We start from the raw sequence: 17,360 nt of genomic DNA on the forward strand, positions 1-17,360 counted from the left end.
AAAAAGTCTGTTCAAAACGAGACTCTGCTCTTCAAAATAAAGGTGCCAAAGGGGTTCTTTAGAGCAATGTTCCACTTTTGCTTCCGTTAATTACCTTTCAGTGGACAGAGTGTAATGAACCGTTTAAAAGTTTGTAGAACCCCAATGTAAAATGAAGGTTCCATACCAGAAAAAAGGTTTTCTAAATCTCTTCGTTCAAGCCAAGAACCATTTAGGAAACTTTATTTTTAAGACTGGACTGAAAAAAAGGAGATGAGGCAGAAGGCATTAAAGTGCCATGTTTCATGTCAAAGCTTTTTCCACTGAAATCTAAAATCTGTGCGCCTTCCAACGAGACTCTCCCCCAGCAACGCCTGATCCCCATTACCCAGCATACTCCTCTCTCGCCCACTCAGAAGGCAGATGAAGGATCGTCAGGTGGCAGAGCCAGTGGCTGCTGATGCAAGTGTGCCATGCTGGAGGGTGAGAGAGAGAGAGAGAGAGAGAGAGAAAGAGAGAGAGAGAGAGAGAGAGAGAGAGAGAGAGAAAGAGAGAGGCAAATCTCAACTCTCTCACCCCCCCCAGTCATCTAACACTCTGCCTTTCAAAGCCTGTGCATCACTGTTGACTCAAGCTGTCAACACGAGCAAAAATGAGAAGCGTGTGATTACCTTCAGGACCTGGAGATGGTGATAAGAGGCTTGAAATATCCTCTCTGGCACTGAACTAGCTGCAGACTTAAGCAAGAGTTGTGGTCAGAGGGAGCATTACTTTGAATGTCATAATCCTTTGACTCCAATCAGGCCTGTCTTCGGCCGATTGTATATCACATCAGAAGAATAATGAGAACATATTTCATCAGATCATTTTTTATGCATTGGCTCCTTCTAATGATATCATTATATAAGACCTTATCAAAGAAGTAGAGCGAGTAGCGGGTTATCTTTGCATAGTAGAAGATGAATCTTAAATAACTTTGCTGATGAGAGTGCAAAGTAACTACATAGTGTTTCTTTTTAGACACTGTTAATCTTCCCAACTTTCACTAAAGTTTAGAATATTTTCTTTCATTTTAACCTAAAGTTCGTCTTCTCCAAGCCCCACTTCAGACCTGAAAAGATCCACAAGTACTTCTGTTCATCCTTCCGCTGTGAGAAGACAGCTCAACACTACGGGTTTGAAAAGATCTGTAGCTGTCAAGAAGCTGTTACTAGACCAAAAAAAGAACATTTACAAATCAAACAAAGAAGCTGGGGTTCTCAGAACAATGGATTGACTGCCCCAAAGTCCAGATCTCAACATCACTAAACATGTTTGACATCACTTGGATCATAATAATCAGAAAATGGAACCAACTGCAAAGTTGTGTTTTCAGGAAGTGTGGAAAAATATCCCTGGAGATTTCTATGAAAATCTGAAAGCAAATCTACTAAACATATACATATATGCAACAAAGTCTTGTATCTCCACTTTTGATGTTTCTTAGTTTTTCACATAATTTGAAAATGCCTGTATATTTCTTGGTGAATGGACCAAAAGAAATGACCCAAAATGACTTGGAAAAAACAGTGTTTTTTCCTTCTCCTGTAAAGCTGTACAGTTACCATTTTGGAGATGCAAGGTTTTGTTCCAACAACAGCGATACATATATACACTGCTCAAAAAAGTAAAGGGAACACTTAAACAACACAATATAACTCCAAGTAAATCAAACTTCTGTGAAATCAAACTGTCCACTTAGGAAGCAACACTGATTGACAATCAATTTCACAGCTGTTGTGCAAATGGAATAGACAACAGGTGGAAATTATTGGTGATTAGCACGACACACTCAATAAAGGAGTGGTTCTGCAGGTGTGGACCACAGACCACTTCTCAGTACCTTTCTGCTTTCTGGCTGATGTTTTGGTCACTTTTGAATGTTGGTGGTGCTTTCACACTCGTGGTAGCACGAGACGGACTCTACAACCCACACAAGTGGCTCAGGTAGTGCAGCTCATCCAGGATGGCACATCAATGCAAGCTGTGGCAAGAAGGTTTGCTGTGTCTGTCAGCGTAGTGTCCAGAGCCTGGAGGCGATACCAGGAGACAGGCCAGTACACCAGGAGATGTGGAGGAGGCCGTACAGCAGGATCACTACCTCCGCCTTTGTGCAAGGAGGAACAGGAGGAGCACTGCCAGAGCCCTGCAAAATGACCTCCAGCAGGCCACAAATGTGCATGTGTCTGCACAAGCGGTTAGAAACCGACTCCATAAGGATGGTATGAGGACCCGATGTCCACAGATGGGGGTTGTGCTCACAGCCCAACACCGTGCAGGACGCTTGGCATTTGCCAGAGAACACCAGGATTGGCAAATTCGCCAGTGGCACCCTGTGCTCTTCACAGATGAAAGCAGGTTCACACTGAGCACATGTGACAGATGTGACAGAGTCTGGAGACGCCGTGGAGACCGATCTGCTGCCTGCAACATCCTTCAGCATGACCGGTTTGGCAGTGGGTCAGTAATGGTGTGGGATGGCATTTCTTTGGAGGGCCGCACAGCCCTCCATGTGCTCGCCAGAGGTAGCCTGACTGCCATTAGGTACCGGAATGAGATCCTCAGACCCCTTGTGAGACCATATGCTGGTGCGGTTGGCCCTGGGTTCCTCCTAATGCAGGACAATGCTAGACCTCATGTGGCTGGAGTGTGTCAGCAGTTCCTGCAAGATGAAGGCATTGAAGCTATGGACTGGCCCGCCCACTCCCCAGACCTTAATCCGATCTGGGACATAATTTCTCGCTCCATCCACCAACACCACATTGCACCACAGACTGTCCAGGAGTTGGCAGATGCTTTAGTCCAGGTCTGGGAGGAGATGCCTCAGGAGACCAATCGCCACCTCATCAGGAGCATGCCCAGGCGTTGTAGGGAGGTCATACAGGCACGTGGAGGCCACACACAATACTGAGCCTCATTTTGACTTGTTTTAAGGACATTACATCAAAGTTGAATCAGCCTGCAGTGTGTTTTTCCACTTTAATTTTGTGTGTGACTCCAAATCCAGGCCTCCATTGGTGAATAAAATTATGATTTTTGTGTGATTTTGTTGTCAGCACATTCAACTTTGTACAGAACAAAGTATTCAATGAGAATATTTCATTCATTCATAGGATGTGTTATCTGAGTGTTCCCTTTCTTTTGAGCAGTGTATATATATATATCTATCTAAGTATTTAGTCAGTCACCAATTGTGCAAATTCTCCCACTTAAAAAGATGAGAGAGGCCTGTAATTGACATTATAGGTAGACCTCAACTATGAGAGACAAAACGAGGAAAAAGAATTCTGAAAATCACATTGTCTGATTTTTAAAGAATTTATTTGCAAATAATGGTGGAAAATAAGTATTTGGTCAATAACAAAAGTTCATCTCAATACTTTGTTATATATCCTTTGTTGGCAATGACAGAGGTCAAACGTTTTCTGTAAGTCTTTACAAGGCTGGCACACACCGTTGCTGGTATGTTGGCCCATTCCTCCATGCAGATCTCCTCTAGAGCAGTGATGTTTTGGGGTTGTCGGCAGGCAACACGGACCTTCAACTCCCTCCAAAGGTTTTCTATGGGGTTGAGATCTGGAGACTGGCTAGGCCACTCCAGGACCTTGAAATGTTTCTTACGGAGCCACTCCTTTGTTGCCCTGGCAGTGTGCTTGGGATCATTGTCATGCTGAATGACCCAGCCACGTTTCATCTTCAATGCCCTTGCTGATGGAAGGAGGTTTGCAAAATCTCAAAATACATGGCCCCATTCATTCTTTCATGTACACGGTCCCTTTGTAGAGAAACAGCCCCAAAGCATGATGTTGCCACCCCCATGCTTCACAGTTGGTATGGTGTTCTTTGGATGCAACTCAGCATTCACTCTCCTCCAAACACGACGAGTTGTGTTTGTACCAAACAGTCCTTCTTTGGTTTCATATGACCACATGACATTCTCCCAATACTCTTCCGGAACATCCAAATGCTCTCTAGCAAACTTCAGATGCGCCCAGATATGTACTGGCTTAAGAAGGGGGACACGTCTGGCACTACAAGATCTGAGTCCCTGGCGGCGTAGTGTGTTACTGACAGCAGCCTTTGTAACGTTGCTCCCAGCTTTCTGCAGGTCATTCACTAGGTCCCCCCGTGTGGTTCTGGGATTTCTGCTCACCGTTCTTGTGATCATTTTGACCCCAAGGGCTGAGATCTTGCGTGGAGCCCCTGATCGAGGGAGATTAGCAGTGGTCTTGTAGGTCTTCCATTTTCTGATTATTGCTCACACAGTAGATTTCTTCACACCAAGCTGCTTGCCTATTGCAGATTCAGTCTTCCCAGCCTGGTGCCGGTCTACAATCTTGTTTCTGGTGTCCTTCGACAGCTCTTTGGTCTTCACCATAGTGGAGTTTGGAGTGTGACAGTTTGAGGTTGTGGGCAGGTGTCTTTTATACAGATAACGAGATCAAACAGGTGCCTTTAATACAGGTAATGAGTGGAGGACAGAGGAGCCTCTTAAAGAAGTTACAGGTCTGTGACAGCCAGAAATCTTGCTTGTTTGTAGGTGACCAAATACTTATTTTCCACCATTATTTGCAAATAAATTCTTTAAAAATCAGACAATGTGATTTTCTGAAATTTCTTTTCCTCATTTTGTCTCTCATAGTTGAGGTCTACCTATAATGTCAATTACAGGCCTCTCTCATCTTTTTAAGTGGGAGAACTTGCACAATTGGTGACTGACTAAATACTTTTTTTCCCCACTGTATATATATATATATATATATATATATATATATATATATATACATACACATAGTCTAACAGATTTTGAACACTGCAACAACCCTTTAAGCTTTGCTTGATTTGCATGATTCACATGCCATAAAGTGCTCAGGGCCTCAGGACAAACATTTCAGATGAAATTTTGACTTGCAGGCTTACATAGTCTTTTGGGGCTGAATTTGTTTTCTCCATTGTTGAGGAGAATAACTTGTCAGTTGTCATTTGGAAGCATTCTCAGCCATTTAAATCCAGCATTATCTGAGGCAGCCAGATTGTGCTGTTAGAAGTCAGGATCTAGCCATGTGCTCGGGGAGAAGGCAATGCGCCCGTGGATTTGGGAGCGCCTGATCTAATCACACTGTCTGGACCAGCTAATTCATGAGTGTACATTTTCTCATCAGGCTTTAGACCAAGAATACAATCCGGCCCACACTGACATTTGATGATTTACTGAAAGGTTTTGCTGGACGAAGGCCAACATGGCCCAGTGTCTGCCAAGCAAAACCGATGAAAGGTTCTTTTCACAAAGCGGCACAAGCACCATGTTTACATGACAGAATTTAAAAAAACATAAACATCATGAGTTGAACTTTTTCTGTGAGCTCTCCATGTTTGCAGTACACACTTGAGTTATAACATTTATTCACACTGCTCGCACTTTACTGCACTTTATTGTTTTATAGATGCAAAATGTCCTTTTTTTCTCATGGACTCTGATGTATTCTGTGATTATGCCAGAGAAGATATGAAAGTGTCTCCAGGGTAGGAGGTGAGGATTAAACAGCCTCTGTTCTTGGGCCATAAAAGAGTTCAAAAAACGATTCATATAAAACAACACAAAGCGAAAGGCGCCCACATACTGCTGCACAGAGGTGTTCTGTTGGTTGACACTGAAACCCTGCCAGAATTGCAAAAAGGCACAACTTTGCACAAAAAAGTATAATTCAATCTTTTGAAGTACCACATTCCATGAATATCAACTCTAGAGAATTGAAGAATATCCCTGTATCCAGAGCTGTTTCTCATAAATAAGGCTCCATGCGGCTCACACAAACCATTTCTAGAGATGGTAAACAGATGATTCTCACTTACTCTCTGAACAGGAATTACACTTGTCACTTCAATATTGGAAGTCTCTGACCAGAACAGCTTTAATTTGACAGGATCCTAATTGCTGTTATATCAGCCATGAAAAACAACTTAGTGCTGAATGCTGCTCTGAGCAGAATTTGGGCCTGAATGGAAAGTAAAATTGAGGTATCCATGATGGCAACAGGCTGAGCTGGGTTTTAACACAAGAGTTTTCCCTAGAGGAAGCTTTAGTGCTTGTGAAACCATCTGAGGCCTAGATTTCTAGGCACACACAGTTATAATGCTTTAAAGGGCCCATGTCCTACATTGTTCTTTTATTTTACTTTCTTTTCCTGTCCTAACAAAAAATAGTCCTATTTTATTTTTGCGTCACCATTGTCCAACCTGGTCTGTTTGGTCTGTCCGACCAAATTTTTAGTCACCACGCCTTTAAGACTGAAACATGTAAATAGCCTCTTTTCTGATTGGCTGTCTTGTATTGTGCCATATTCAAAAATATCAGGATGAAACACTCCTTACAACTTCAGCGTGAGTGATTGGTGCTAAATTGCTGTCAGATAAATAGACGGATTTATATGTAAATGCAGTGGTTTTTGTGACATCACAAAAAAAAGAATTCAAAATGAGCTGTTTCTGTACATGTTACTTAAGCATTAGAACACAAGAGGGAATTTGTGTTGTCACGAAATAACATCATGGCTGTGATTTGGTCGTAGCCACAAGCCGAAGGCAAGTGCCGTAGATCACAGCCGTTATGTTATTCACAATAACACGCAATCTTGAAAGTTCTATTGCTTTTATACAACAGGTAAATAAATAAAGTAAGAAATAAATGTGGCATTTAATATGTTTTAATGTCAGCAATTCCTTCCACTAAATTATAGTTTCTTAATCAAAAGCTTGTTGCTATGTCAGAGTAAATGAGCCCTGCTCACTTGCTGCACAGCCAGCAGTTTTCTTTCGAGGTCCTTACACAGACCAACACATTAAACTTGTTACACACTCTTACACGCTTATTTTCTTCTATTTCTATTCTTGTTCAGGGCAATTACCTTACTTCTTTGTTCATTATATGACTTATATATCCACTACTTTTGTCTTCCTTTTTTTTTACAGTTTTGTGTCAACTAAAACCAGCTTTAGTGCCTTTTACTGTGCTCTCAAAATCCACTTTTTTACTCATAAAAAGTTTTTCACTCTCATAAAATAAAGAAAAATACACAAGTAGAAAATGAAAAGTTGAAAAGTTCTCCAAAATAGTTATTTTGTGTCAGGGGTAGGGAACTGAGGCCTGGAGTCCAGTACAGTTTAGTTTCCCTGCACACTACCTAAACCTGGTAAATAGCTGATGAGTTGAATCAGGTGTGCTTAATCCCTGTTCTATAGCATCACTCCAAAGAACTGTTCATGGTACCTTTATTTTTAAGGAGCATTCTGCTCCGAAACTAGTTTGTGTTATTTATTCAGTTGTACAGTATTCCGTGGCACAGCGTTGTATCCATCAGCCTCATCAGTTTGACAGAATTCATGATTTTATATTGTTTGTGTATTATACAAATATATAGCATTTGGTACCCCTGTGGTGCCACCCAATCAACCTGGTCCAGACATACCACTGCTCTGCACATTTTAGCGTTTTCTCTGTTCTCAAACACATGATCCAACTAATCAGCTCATTGTCAAGCCCTCTTGAGCTGAGGTTGGTATGTTAGAACAGGAAAACATATGTAGGGGTAGCCTACTTCAGAACAAGGGTTGGGAACCTGTGGGCTAATAAATGCAGAAAAGCTAGCATTGCTTTATCTTTTACAAAATCATGAAGAAAACAGTGATTCTATCTTTATTTAATACAAAGTGGACACATTTTTTGCCAGAGAACAGAAGCCAAACTGAGCTACTCACTCAAAAGTCTGGCACCACTGCTGGATGGCTCTAAGCATGTTTACAAAAATGAAGTGATTGTAAATTTTTTCATTTTGGCTGGAAATTTCCTTTTAAGAGTGTAGGCCTCAGATATGGGAATTCAACAAGTGGTCAGAAAATTGGCTATGGATGTGTGAGATTGTCAAATATGCTTTCAGCAATAGAAGTGAATCATATATATTCAATAAAGTCTACTGTGACCAAACCACTGTCAAAATAAAACATTATTTGGATGACAAGTTTTGCAAGAGCAGTTTTGCAAGGGTTAAGCACATTTTCCCAGAGAATTAATTACATTGACCACTTCAAACATAGTTTTATCAATTTTCACACAGAAAGTTTCAGGTAATTAGCTGCATTAATTACCAATGCAAGGATCACAAATACACTCTCAGTGACAGGTGATGGCCAACAAGGGCAGATTCATCTTTTTTTTAAAGATCATGGACTGTGTCATGCTGAATAATGACACTGTGTTACATTCATGAGAAGGTCTTGAATTTTTAAATGATGGTTACAAAAGCTTCCTGCTGCCATTTAGACAATAATGTAGAATTTTATATAATCACAGAGGGAATAGAATGGAGAGTTATCAAATATTTATATGGACGATTATTTGGCCTTAAAAAGAGTCTTGAAGAAAGAGGTGAATCCAGAATCCAGAATCATTACAGAGCAGATGAAATAGTTTACCATATACATGATACTAAATTTTAAAAAATTTGAGTTATTTCTCTTGGACAGGGAATCTGTTCAGGCAGAGGAGTTTAATTGTGCATAAGAAGTAGTTTTCAAAACAATTTTCACACCAGTATCACTTCATAATACCTGTACTGTGCTTGTTATGTAAGCAAATGAAATCCATTGATGCTTAAAAAGAGCTATGAACAGTCATACCAATGTTTATTGGAAACCTAGCATTTATCACAAAATTTAGACTGAAGTAATAGTGAAAATAGTTATGATAATAATACTGAAAATAGTTCAGCCCTCACAAGTGCAATGTGCAAAATGTACAGTAGAACCTTAAGACATACCAGAGGAAGAGAAAAAGAATGCAATGCAAAAAGCTCTCCAGGAAATCCCACCCCGTCATGGAAATGATGAAGTCAATGTTATTCCAGAAATAAAAAAGGAACATTCCAAAGTGAAAACAAACACAGCCACTAAAACTGAAGATAAATGGAGTAATATTGCTCCTCCTATAGTCCCCTATATGAATATGTTAATATGAACCTGATATGAACCTCAGAACAATTTCTGCACATATTAACAGCAAATGCGGTAAAAGGTAATAAGGAGCTGTTTGAGACAGTGCTTTCTTTTGAAGTATATGCATTTTTTTCAATATATGTAATTACACAGAGTGCACTGTATATTCTGTAGTGGAACACTGTCAGTCGCTGAGAATGAAAGTTATGCAATAAAAATTCTATCATGATATAAAAGATTCATGCAGCACTTGAGCAGTGGATGTGTGTGCACATAGGCACCAAAATCCAGAATCTGGATTAACATAGTATTTTTAAGTTAAATATTCAAATATTAAGTTAATATTTTAAGTAAAATCAAATTATGGAACACAGTATTTAATTGGATTAACCATAATAAGGTGTTCTTGAGAGCCTTGAGGCTGAAGCTTGCATAGCTACTTGTTTAGCCTAGTTAGTTATAGAAGCCTTAAAAGAAAAATTTAATTAATTTTTCACAATTTCTGCATAATTTAATGGTCAAGATGTAAACAATATCATTCAGAGTGCTTTGATGTGAGGTGCTCCATTCTAAAGAATCAGAATTATTCAATGTTTTGATAGAAACCAGACATCTGAATCCCCTAAAATCTCCCTCATTGAAAGTTATTACATGAAATGGGACTGCCTGATGCCTGAGTTATTGTTTTTCAATAGTCTTGAGGTGAGATTTTGGCCCAAAACATATTTTAAATATATTGGGGATGGACAGGTACACACAGGATATTGAGGCAAAACAGTCCCAAAAGAAAACTTTAAGCGTTTTATTTCAATATGCTGTACATCCATTTGTAACAATATGATGAGTTTTTGAAAAGAAAAACAGCTGACTTGTGCGGAAATATACATATGTATTTCTCTAATGAAGGTGATATTATTGGTGATATTTGTGGTATGTGTAAAGCCCACTATCTATGATGTAGATTATGAACTAAATAACTTTTTTAAAGCAGTCTATGATACATTTTGCAATGAAACCCTTAATTTTCAGAATTACCTTTATTTTACCATTAATTTGAGTATATATATATAAAAACTCATCTAGGTTACCTGGTCATTTTGGACTGTACATAATCCAGCTATATTTGTGCTGTAGACATCCCGACCCCTGGTTCCTATCATCACCACTGTAAAATGTTTTTATATGATAGACCACATCAAACCAATCTGAATGGCATTGTTTACATCACAATAACTGAATAATGATAAAAATCTATTTTGTTTAAAATTAAAAAGACGTGTGAATGTGAAGAATCTCCACTTAATGTTAGGGATTTATTCCATTAAACTATCTATTAAAGGCTTGTTAGAGAATCTAAAGTAGTTCGAGCCACAGTGTGTTTTATTTTGCAACAGAATGTTTTTTGTTGGTATTAGATAGAAATCATCAGTGATGTAGGTTTAGAAACATTAGCAATGTAGGCTTATAAAACTCTGATGTCTTGCGGTGGACTACTACAAACATTCAAAGTTAGTTGTTGTATGATAATAGATAGATGACATCAAATATTTATGAAAAAAAAATAATTTGTCCTCCAGACAAGGACAAAGTTGAAGCTCAGTCCTCTGTGAAAATAGCAACTGTTGTGGAGAAAGTGATAGTGTTCTTCTCCAAAGGGGTCACAGAGAGGAGTGTTCAAAGAGGACCACCTGTGTCTGACTCACACTGGAGAGTCTGGAGGGCCGCAGGGCACCGATGCGGGAGTAAACCTCGGCATCCGAGTGAGGGCTTGGAGGGGTGGTGAAGATGATGGGGTGCGGGGGAGGCTGCAGTGTAGGCGGCGGTGGTGGAGGTGGAGGGAGAGGAATGAGTGGAGGAATGACGGGAGGAGGTGCAGGAAGAACAGGTGAAGGTGGAGGAGAAGTCTGAGGGGGTGTGTGGGGATCAGGAGGGGGAGAGGTAACCGTAGGAGTCACTACAGGAGGCAGGTTCAGTTCTTTGAGGCTGTAGTGGGCCATGTGGTAGAAGCCAAAGTACTCCAAAGAGTTCCTGGCCTGAGCCATACGCAGCTTATGTCGGAGGAGCAGGATGCGGTAGAGAAGAGCCAAGATAAGGAGTCCAGCCAGAGTCATCAGTATTATGGCAACCTTTAACTCCAAGCCCCAGCAGCCATTGGATCCAGATGAGGTGTTGCAGCCCTGAGAAGATGGAACCCCTGGAGAGGGTTTGTGGTCCATTTTGAGGAGGTTTCCACACCACTCCACAGGCTGCCTGGAGATGTGCAGTAGTCAGTTCTGTGACTAATTCAGTGGGCACAGCCATAGCATAGTCTTCACTATGAAGGGACCTCTCAGCATCTGTTTCTCAAACCCATCTGCGCAGAGAGGTGTCTCTGTAGAGGAAGGTGCAGTCTAACATGGTGGAACATCTGCTTTGATGGAAATGAAACAAAAATTATCAGCTAGAGCTCCACTAAAACACAAGCACCAGAACAGCAACAATAAACTATGACTTACAGAGCTAAGTTCTGTTCTGGGCTGCACTGTGGTAGATTTCAGGCTGTGTTCCACTCTTAAAAATAAAGGTGCCAAAAGAAGTTCTTTGAAGCACTGGCCTAGAAGAACTTCTTTTGCTTCTCTAAATAACCTTTTAGTGGATGGTTCTTTAATTAACTATTTCAAAAAATATATATTTTTGAAGTTTAAAGGAATAGATTGACAAAAAAAAGAAAAAATGTACACAATTTTTCACCCCAGATGCAGCTGATCAGCCAAGATATAATTGGTGTTCAAATTGTGTTTCTTTAGTTTTATACTGGAGCTACGAGGCTAACATTGATAAACACTAGAAGTCAACAGTCATCCAAATCTTTTCAGTAAAAAGACCAAAACTCCTCTCAACCCACTCCAACCGCATCCATGTATTTATTAAGGTCTCACAGCGTTACCAGTGCAGTTTAGGAGAGAGTTTGACTTATTACGAACATTAAAAATGAACAAAACTGAAAACAAACACGTAGATAAGGGGTGAACATTCATTATCTTTTATTCATATATAAGACATATCCTCTTTTTGGGAATTACACAACTCATCAATCCAGGATTTCTGATTTGCCTAAAACGTCTGGGATTTGGCTTTGCCACCCTTCTGCCCCTGGTGTCCTCTTTTTTGAAAATCATCATAAAGTTCACAGTAAATCACACCGTGTTCTAGACAATAATGACAAGTCTGTCCAGAATTAATGATGACCTGGATGCGGGTGGAATGGTTTGAGAGATTGTTTCTAAAAAGAAAAATAAAACCTTATCCAAGTCAAGAACAGCTTAGGAACCTTTATTTTTAAGTGTGTATGTGTCCATATATATATATATATATATATATATATTTATTTTATTTAAATTTTTTTTAACCAGATGTTTCAGAGAAAGGTACATGCAAGTAAAGTGGAGCACATTTTTTATTCCCAAAAGCTTCTGAATGAAGTAACAAAAAAGACCAATTAGAGACTTACTTTTCTGGTGTGCAGCCATGTCCTCGATGAAGAGAAAGTTCCAAGAAGTCTGTAATAATACAGTACAGAGGCAGGAAAGTACTATGGTGGGGAGGAAACTCGGGGGGGGGGGGGGGGGGGGTTCAGGAAACACAGCAGTTCCTCTTATCAACCTTGCCTGGTGATTGGTCAATATAGTCATCACTATGGATACAGGAAACGTATGTCAGTAATGGAATTTAAGAGCAACAAGCAGTTATCAAAGACCTCCAGGCCTTCTTTAAAAGGCACAGCTTTTGTTTCATTTGCTAGCAATAATCCTTTTGCATACTGGCAAACAAGAGCATTTTTGGCAGTTAAGAAAAAAAGAATAAGCTTTTCAACAGTCATGTAGGTGAAGCGTTCGAGCAGAAATGTACCGTTAATGGCTCTCGCTTAAGAAGCTCCCCATTACTTCCAGAGTTCTGCAAAACATACTGCGTCACAGCAGGTGCTCCCTCTGTTATTATAAAGAAAGGAAAGGTGCATTAAGGCCTTATTTCCTTCAAAGCCATTCTCTGTCAAAAGCAGGGAGGAGGGGTGCTTCTTTTCACTGCCATTTCATAGCCCAGTGTTAGAGAATTCATTAAAGTCAGGTGGAACAGAATATACAGGAAAGGATGTTCTGGTTAGCAAATGAAGTCAAGCTTCATCTTCATCTGTTTGGTATTGCTAACACACGCAGCAAGGGGAGTGCATGGAGCTGAAGCCTTTCGACTTCACAGTGATCCCAGCCACCTGCAGCTCTCCCCAAAGCAGCACTGAGAGATAAAGATTAAAGCCAGTTCACCGCCAGTCATTAATGCTCACCATGGGACATGAGTCAGTACATCAGTGTACATACAAGCTGGAAGCGCAAGAAGAGCCAGTTTCATCCAAATGTTACAGCCAAAAAAATTACTATCAAAATGACAATATATGACACATGTCTGAGCACAGTTAAGCTCTTCTCCTGAGTATAATTCCCCACTGTATTATACCAATTGTTGGACTGCAAAAAAAGAATTATATTTGACATGGAAAAAAGGCAGCACATTAAATCTATTCAGACACTATAATGGCAGTGCAGTGCATATGTATTTGGATATGAGTTGGGCTTTCCAAAGGGCAGAATGTCAGTACTAATTTGATGGTAGTTAATTCTGTATTGGGTAAGGCATTTAGGAATACATAAAACCCTCTATCTCCAATTTTAGGGGATCATAATTGATTATCATACTGCAATGTTTAATTCTTGAATTTACTGTCAAAGAATTTACAGTCTGAAAGAATGAAGAAAAGCTGGTAGTGAGAAAAGGAATTAAAATGGACTGACCACCCCAGAGTCTAAACCTCAACATCACTGAATGTGTTTCAGATCACTTGGATTGTGGGAATCAGAAAATGCTACCATCTTCTAATACTGACCTGTAGAGGTTTAGAAGAATATCCATGCAAATGTATTTTAAAATCTGAAAGCAAGTCTGGAAGCTGATAAATAGTGGACATGAAGATACTGAAAAACACACACTCTTTTGGGTGCTAGGTGTCCAATAATGTATGGTTCCCTGAAAAATATATTTTAAGTTAGACTTAGGCAGCCAAGAAAACTGTTCAAAGCTATTTATTTCTGGAATGTTTCAGTAAAACACTATATAGCTTTCTACATAAATACAAAGGAGCATAAATACAGTAACACATTACAAGATTTTTGTGTATTTAAAAAGTTATTAATATATTGGTTTGAAAAATACAGTTAGAAGAAGACTTTTGGGTTTGGTTCCTTACATCTCACTGCACTCCAACCATTATGAGTTTGCTATATTCACTTGATTTAACTTAAAAGGTTAATTTGCATTTTGATGCAAGTACTGGATGGTAATAATAAATACCAAGCTTCCTCAAGGAAAGCTCTGAAAATGGGTAAGCTAAACCACATTCACACAAGAACAATGTATTGTTCATTTGTTTAATTGTATTTTTTCTGGAGCTTACATTTACATTTACATTTACATTTACATTTACAGCATTTAGCAGATGCTCTTATCCAGAGTGACTTACAAGAAGCTTGCTTAAATGCCATATGTTCTTTACATTGTTGAATGAATATTTTTTTTAAATACTCATCCAGCGAATAAAGATGGAAATCTTCTAAAATAACACCATTGTTTATCAACTATTTCATCATTAGCACATGGTGTGTAGCAAACACACTCATTACAAACTCAACAAATGGCTTCTTTACACACCCTGAAGTTCCTGATAAAGCCTGAGTAGACTGATAAATCAATGTAATGACCCAGTTATTTATCTTAGTGTTACTGAACTCTAAAGAAAGATGATCATACAGAACATTCTTCTCAGCAGTGGATGTGTCATCTTCAGTAATGGACATGTTTATGAGCATTTCAAGGCACTACAATCCTATAGCTACCCATTTTATATTCCAGTTCACAAGATTTTATTTTGAAATATGGCAAATTGTTTGCATACTTCATCAGACAGGCTGCAGTCCTGCTCTAGGGATTGTGGGTGCAGCAGTGGACTGAATCAGAAAAACATTTTGAGAATTTTAGAGATTCATTGAAATGATAAGCATTTATTTTTCATGAAACATATTAACAGGAGAATTAAATGAAGTATACATGAATGAAGTAAAAATGACAAAAACAGGGCTTTTCCCTGTGTCTTATGAACATGGAATATGTTTCCAAATATATTTAGAACAGTGTATTGAGTTTTAATTTTGTCCAACTCTGAGCCAAAATAACAAAAATGAACATTGTGCAAATACAGCTGCTGCATGTGCGTTATTTGGTAAAAACAGTGCTTTAATGTCTCTACTGAGCATCTTGTGGATTCTCTGAGGGTTTTTTACAATGACAGTAAAGGCTGTTCAGTGCTTTGATGAGAATGTAATTATGCAGAGGTAGAAATTAGGAAAGCTCTGAACATCCCTTGTAATTGAAGAAATAAATGCAAAGAGAAGTATGCATACATCCAAGTAGCATATTTTGCATGGCTGTTGTATGTTTGGTAAATGACAGTGGAACATTAAAGATTCATGAGTTTTTCTATTTAAGAAATTCAGATGAATTTAGATCTGTTGTGCAGTTGTTTGTGAATGGTTTAGTATGATTGGCGCTTGAGTGCATGGCTCTATTTCCTGTGCCTGATTGACGCGCGTCACATCTCTCATCACAGCCAGAGCCTCAGCACTGAAGAAGAGCTCCTTCAGCCCCCTTCAACCAGCTGAGACTTCAACCACAGGTGTGTGTGTGTGTGTGTGTGTGTGTGTGTGTGTGTGTGTGTGTGTGTGTGTGTGTGTGTGTGTGTGTGTGTGTGTGTTCAACTCAAATGATGAAGGCCTAGTGTGAGTACTGAATTAAAAAGTGATAAGTTCCATACTGGAATGTACATCTATGAACATGGAGAGAACGTGTGGGTGTGGAATTAGGGTGCCAGTGGTGCTATGAGTCATGACATTTATTGGGCAACATTAAATCTACTCTGATTGACACAGCAGGCAAAACTAATTATCTTATTACCGGACTCATAATAAGTGTTCATTTCCACACATCTATTCTGACATTCTGCAACTTTCAAGCATTTTGAGTTTAAGCATTAAATCGCTTTATGTCTCTCTCCAATTTAATTAATGACTGAATGTGATTGGTAAAAAGGAAAGAGAAAAAAGAGGGAGAAATGGGTATATTTAAAGTGCAAAAGAGCTCATGAATACTAATTAATTCATTATCTTAAGTGAAGAGGATTTGAAATCTCTAAAGGGTTCATTTACTCTATTATTTCTTGCCTTTTATTTACTTGCCGAGAGTCACGTATGATGTTTGTGTGGGTTTAGGCACCAACAACTGTCATAATAATTTTTTTCATGACCTTTTTTCAACCTTTGTTAATCATTTATCTTGGCTTTACACAGTGAGATTTTCATGCAACTTTAGTAGCTTGAAACCTACTAGAAACTGCATTGCACTTGAGTGGCATAATATACACCATCATGAAACTCAAGTGCAACAGCTGCAAGCATCTCAACTGTGTTAAAAAAGGTTTCATGAAACAGCCACTCAGAATGCTTTTTACACATCACACATGATCATGTTGACCAACATTTTTTGAAACAAGTGAGTTCAATGGACAGGAAAATAAAACAGACGATAACCCCCCCCCCCCATGTTGTCTCTGGTTGAGCCATGTAACCAGCTGTGTTTACTAGACAGTGAACAGCTGTTGAAATGATTGGTTGGAACAGAATTTATTGTTATTTAGCTTGCTGTTCTCATGATTTACATAGCTAGATCATTTTCTTCCCTTTTGCTGCTCCCCTAAGTTTACAGTGTTAAGATTAATTTGGGATGCAAATGAGAAAAAATATTACAGAAGGGGCAACTGAGATGCACCCCACCATGAATTTCTTGGGCTTCTATAACAGGATGAGTGAGACATCAAGTATGCTATAAGCATTATGCCAACTTAAACATTAATTTTCAAACATTAATCACTCCATGGATAAAACAGCCCCTGACAGATAGATAAAAGAAAAATATATAGATACAATGATAACTAGAGAAAAAACATTTAAATATGATAAAAATGCTGCAAACATGTAAATCATGCAGCTGGAACAATACAGTGTATCAAAAATACAAGTTACTAACTTAGCTTACTAGTGGAGTGCTTGAATGTGTTGTGGGCAACTTATGCCCACTTATGTTTTTGAATTGATTCCTGTAACGTTCAAGTTGCATGAAAATGATATAATTCACAACATGCAACTCGGGAATTTAGCTGCTTGCAACTCACATTAAAAACACAATTTTATTTGAGTTGCATAATGTGAAGTGTCCTC

General features: G+C 39.0%; 1 protein-coding gene across 2 annotated transcripts; it reads right to left on the reverse strand.

Moving 5' to 3' along the window:
* Positions 1-10,174: 10,174 nt before the first annotated feature.
* On the reverse strand, positions 10,175-12,564 carry LOC108439625 (proline-rich protein 12). Of its 2 annotated transcripts, none has more exons than XM_017718123.2 (2): positions 12,497-12,564; positions 10,175-11,416 (listed from the first exon to the last, which is right to left on the reverse strand). In XM_017718123.2, exon 2 carries the CDS (start codon positions 11,220-11,222, stop codon positions 10,665-10,667), a length of 558 nt encoding a protein of 185 aa, XP_017573612.1. In that variant the 5' UTR covers positions 11,223-11,416; positions 12,497-12,564; the 3' UTR covers positions 10,175-10,664. The 2 variants fall into 2 exon arrangements, with proteins under 2 accessions (XP_017573612.1, XP_017573611.1); XM_017718122.2 differs by having other exon boundaries at positions 10,175-11,413; positions 12,497-12,538.
* Between the last annotated feature and the right edge of the window lie 4,796 nt (positions 12,565-17,360).

This window comes from Pygocentrus nattereri, chromosome 16 (genome assembly GCF_015220715.1).
Source record: "Pygocentrus nattereri isolate fPygNat1 chromosome 16, fPygNat1.pri, whole genome shotgun sequence".
Lineage (NCBI taxonomy): Eukaryota > Metazoa > Chordata > Actinopteri > Characiformes > Serrasalmidae > Pygocentrus > Pygocentrus nattereri.

Excerpts from the sequence above, each read along its gene's own strand:
- LOC108439625 (XM_017718123.2), bottom strand. The coding sequence starts at position 11,222 with ATGGACCACAAACCCTCTCCAGGGGTTCCATCTTCTCAGGGCTGCAAC.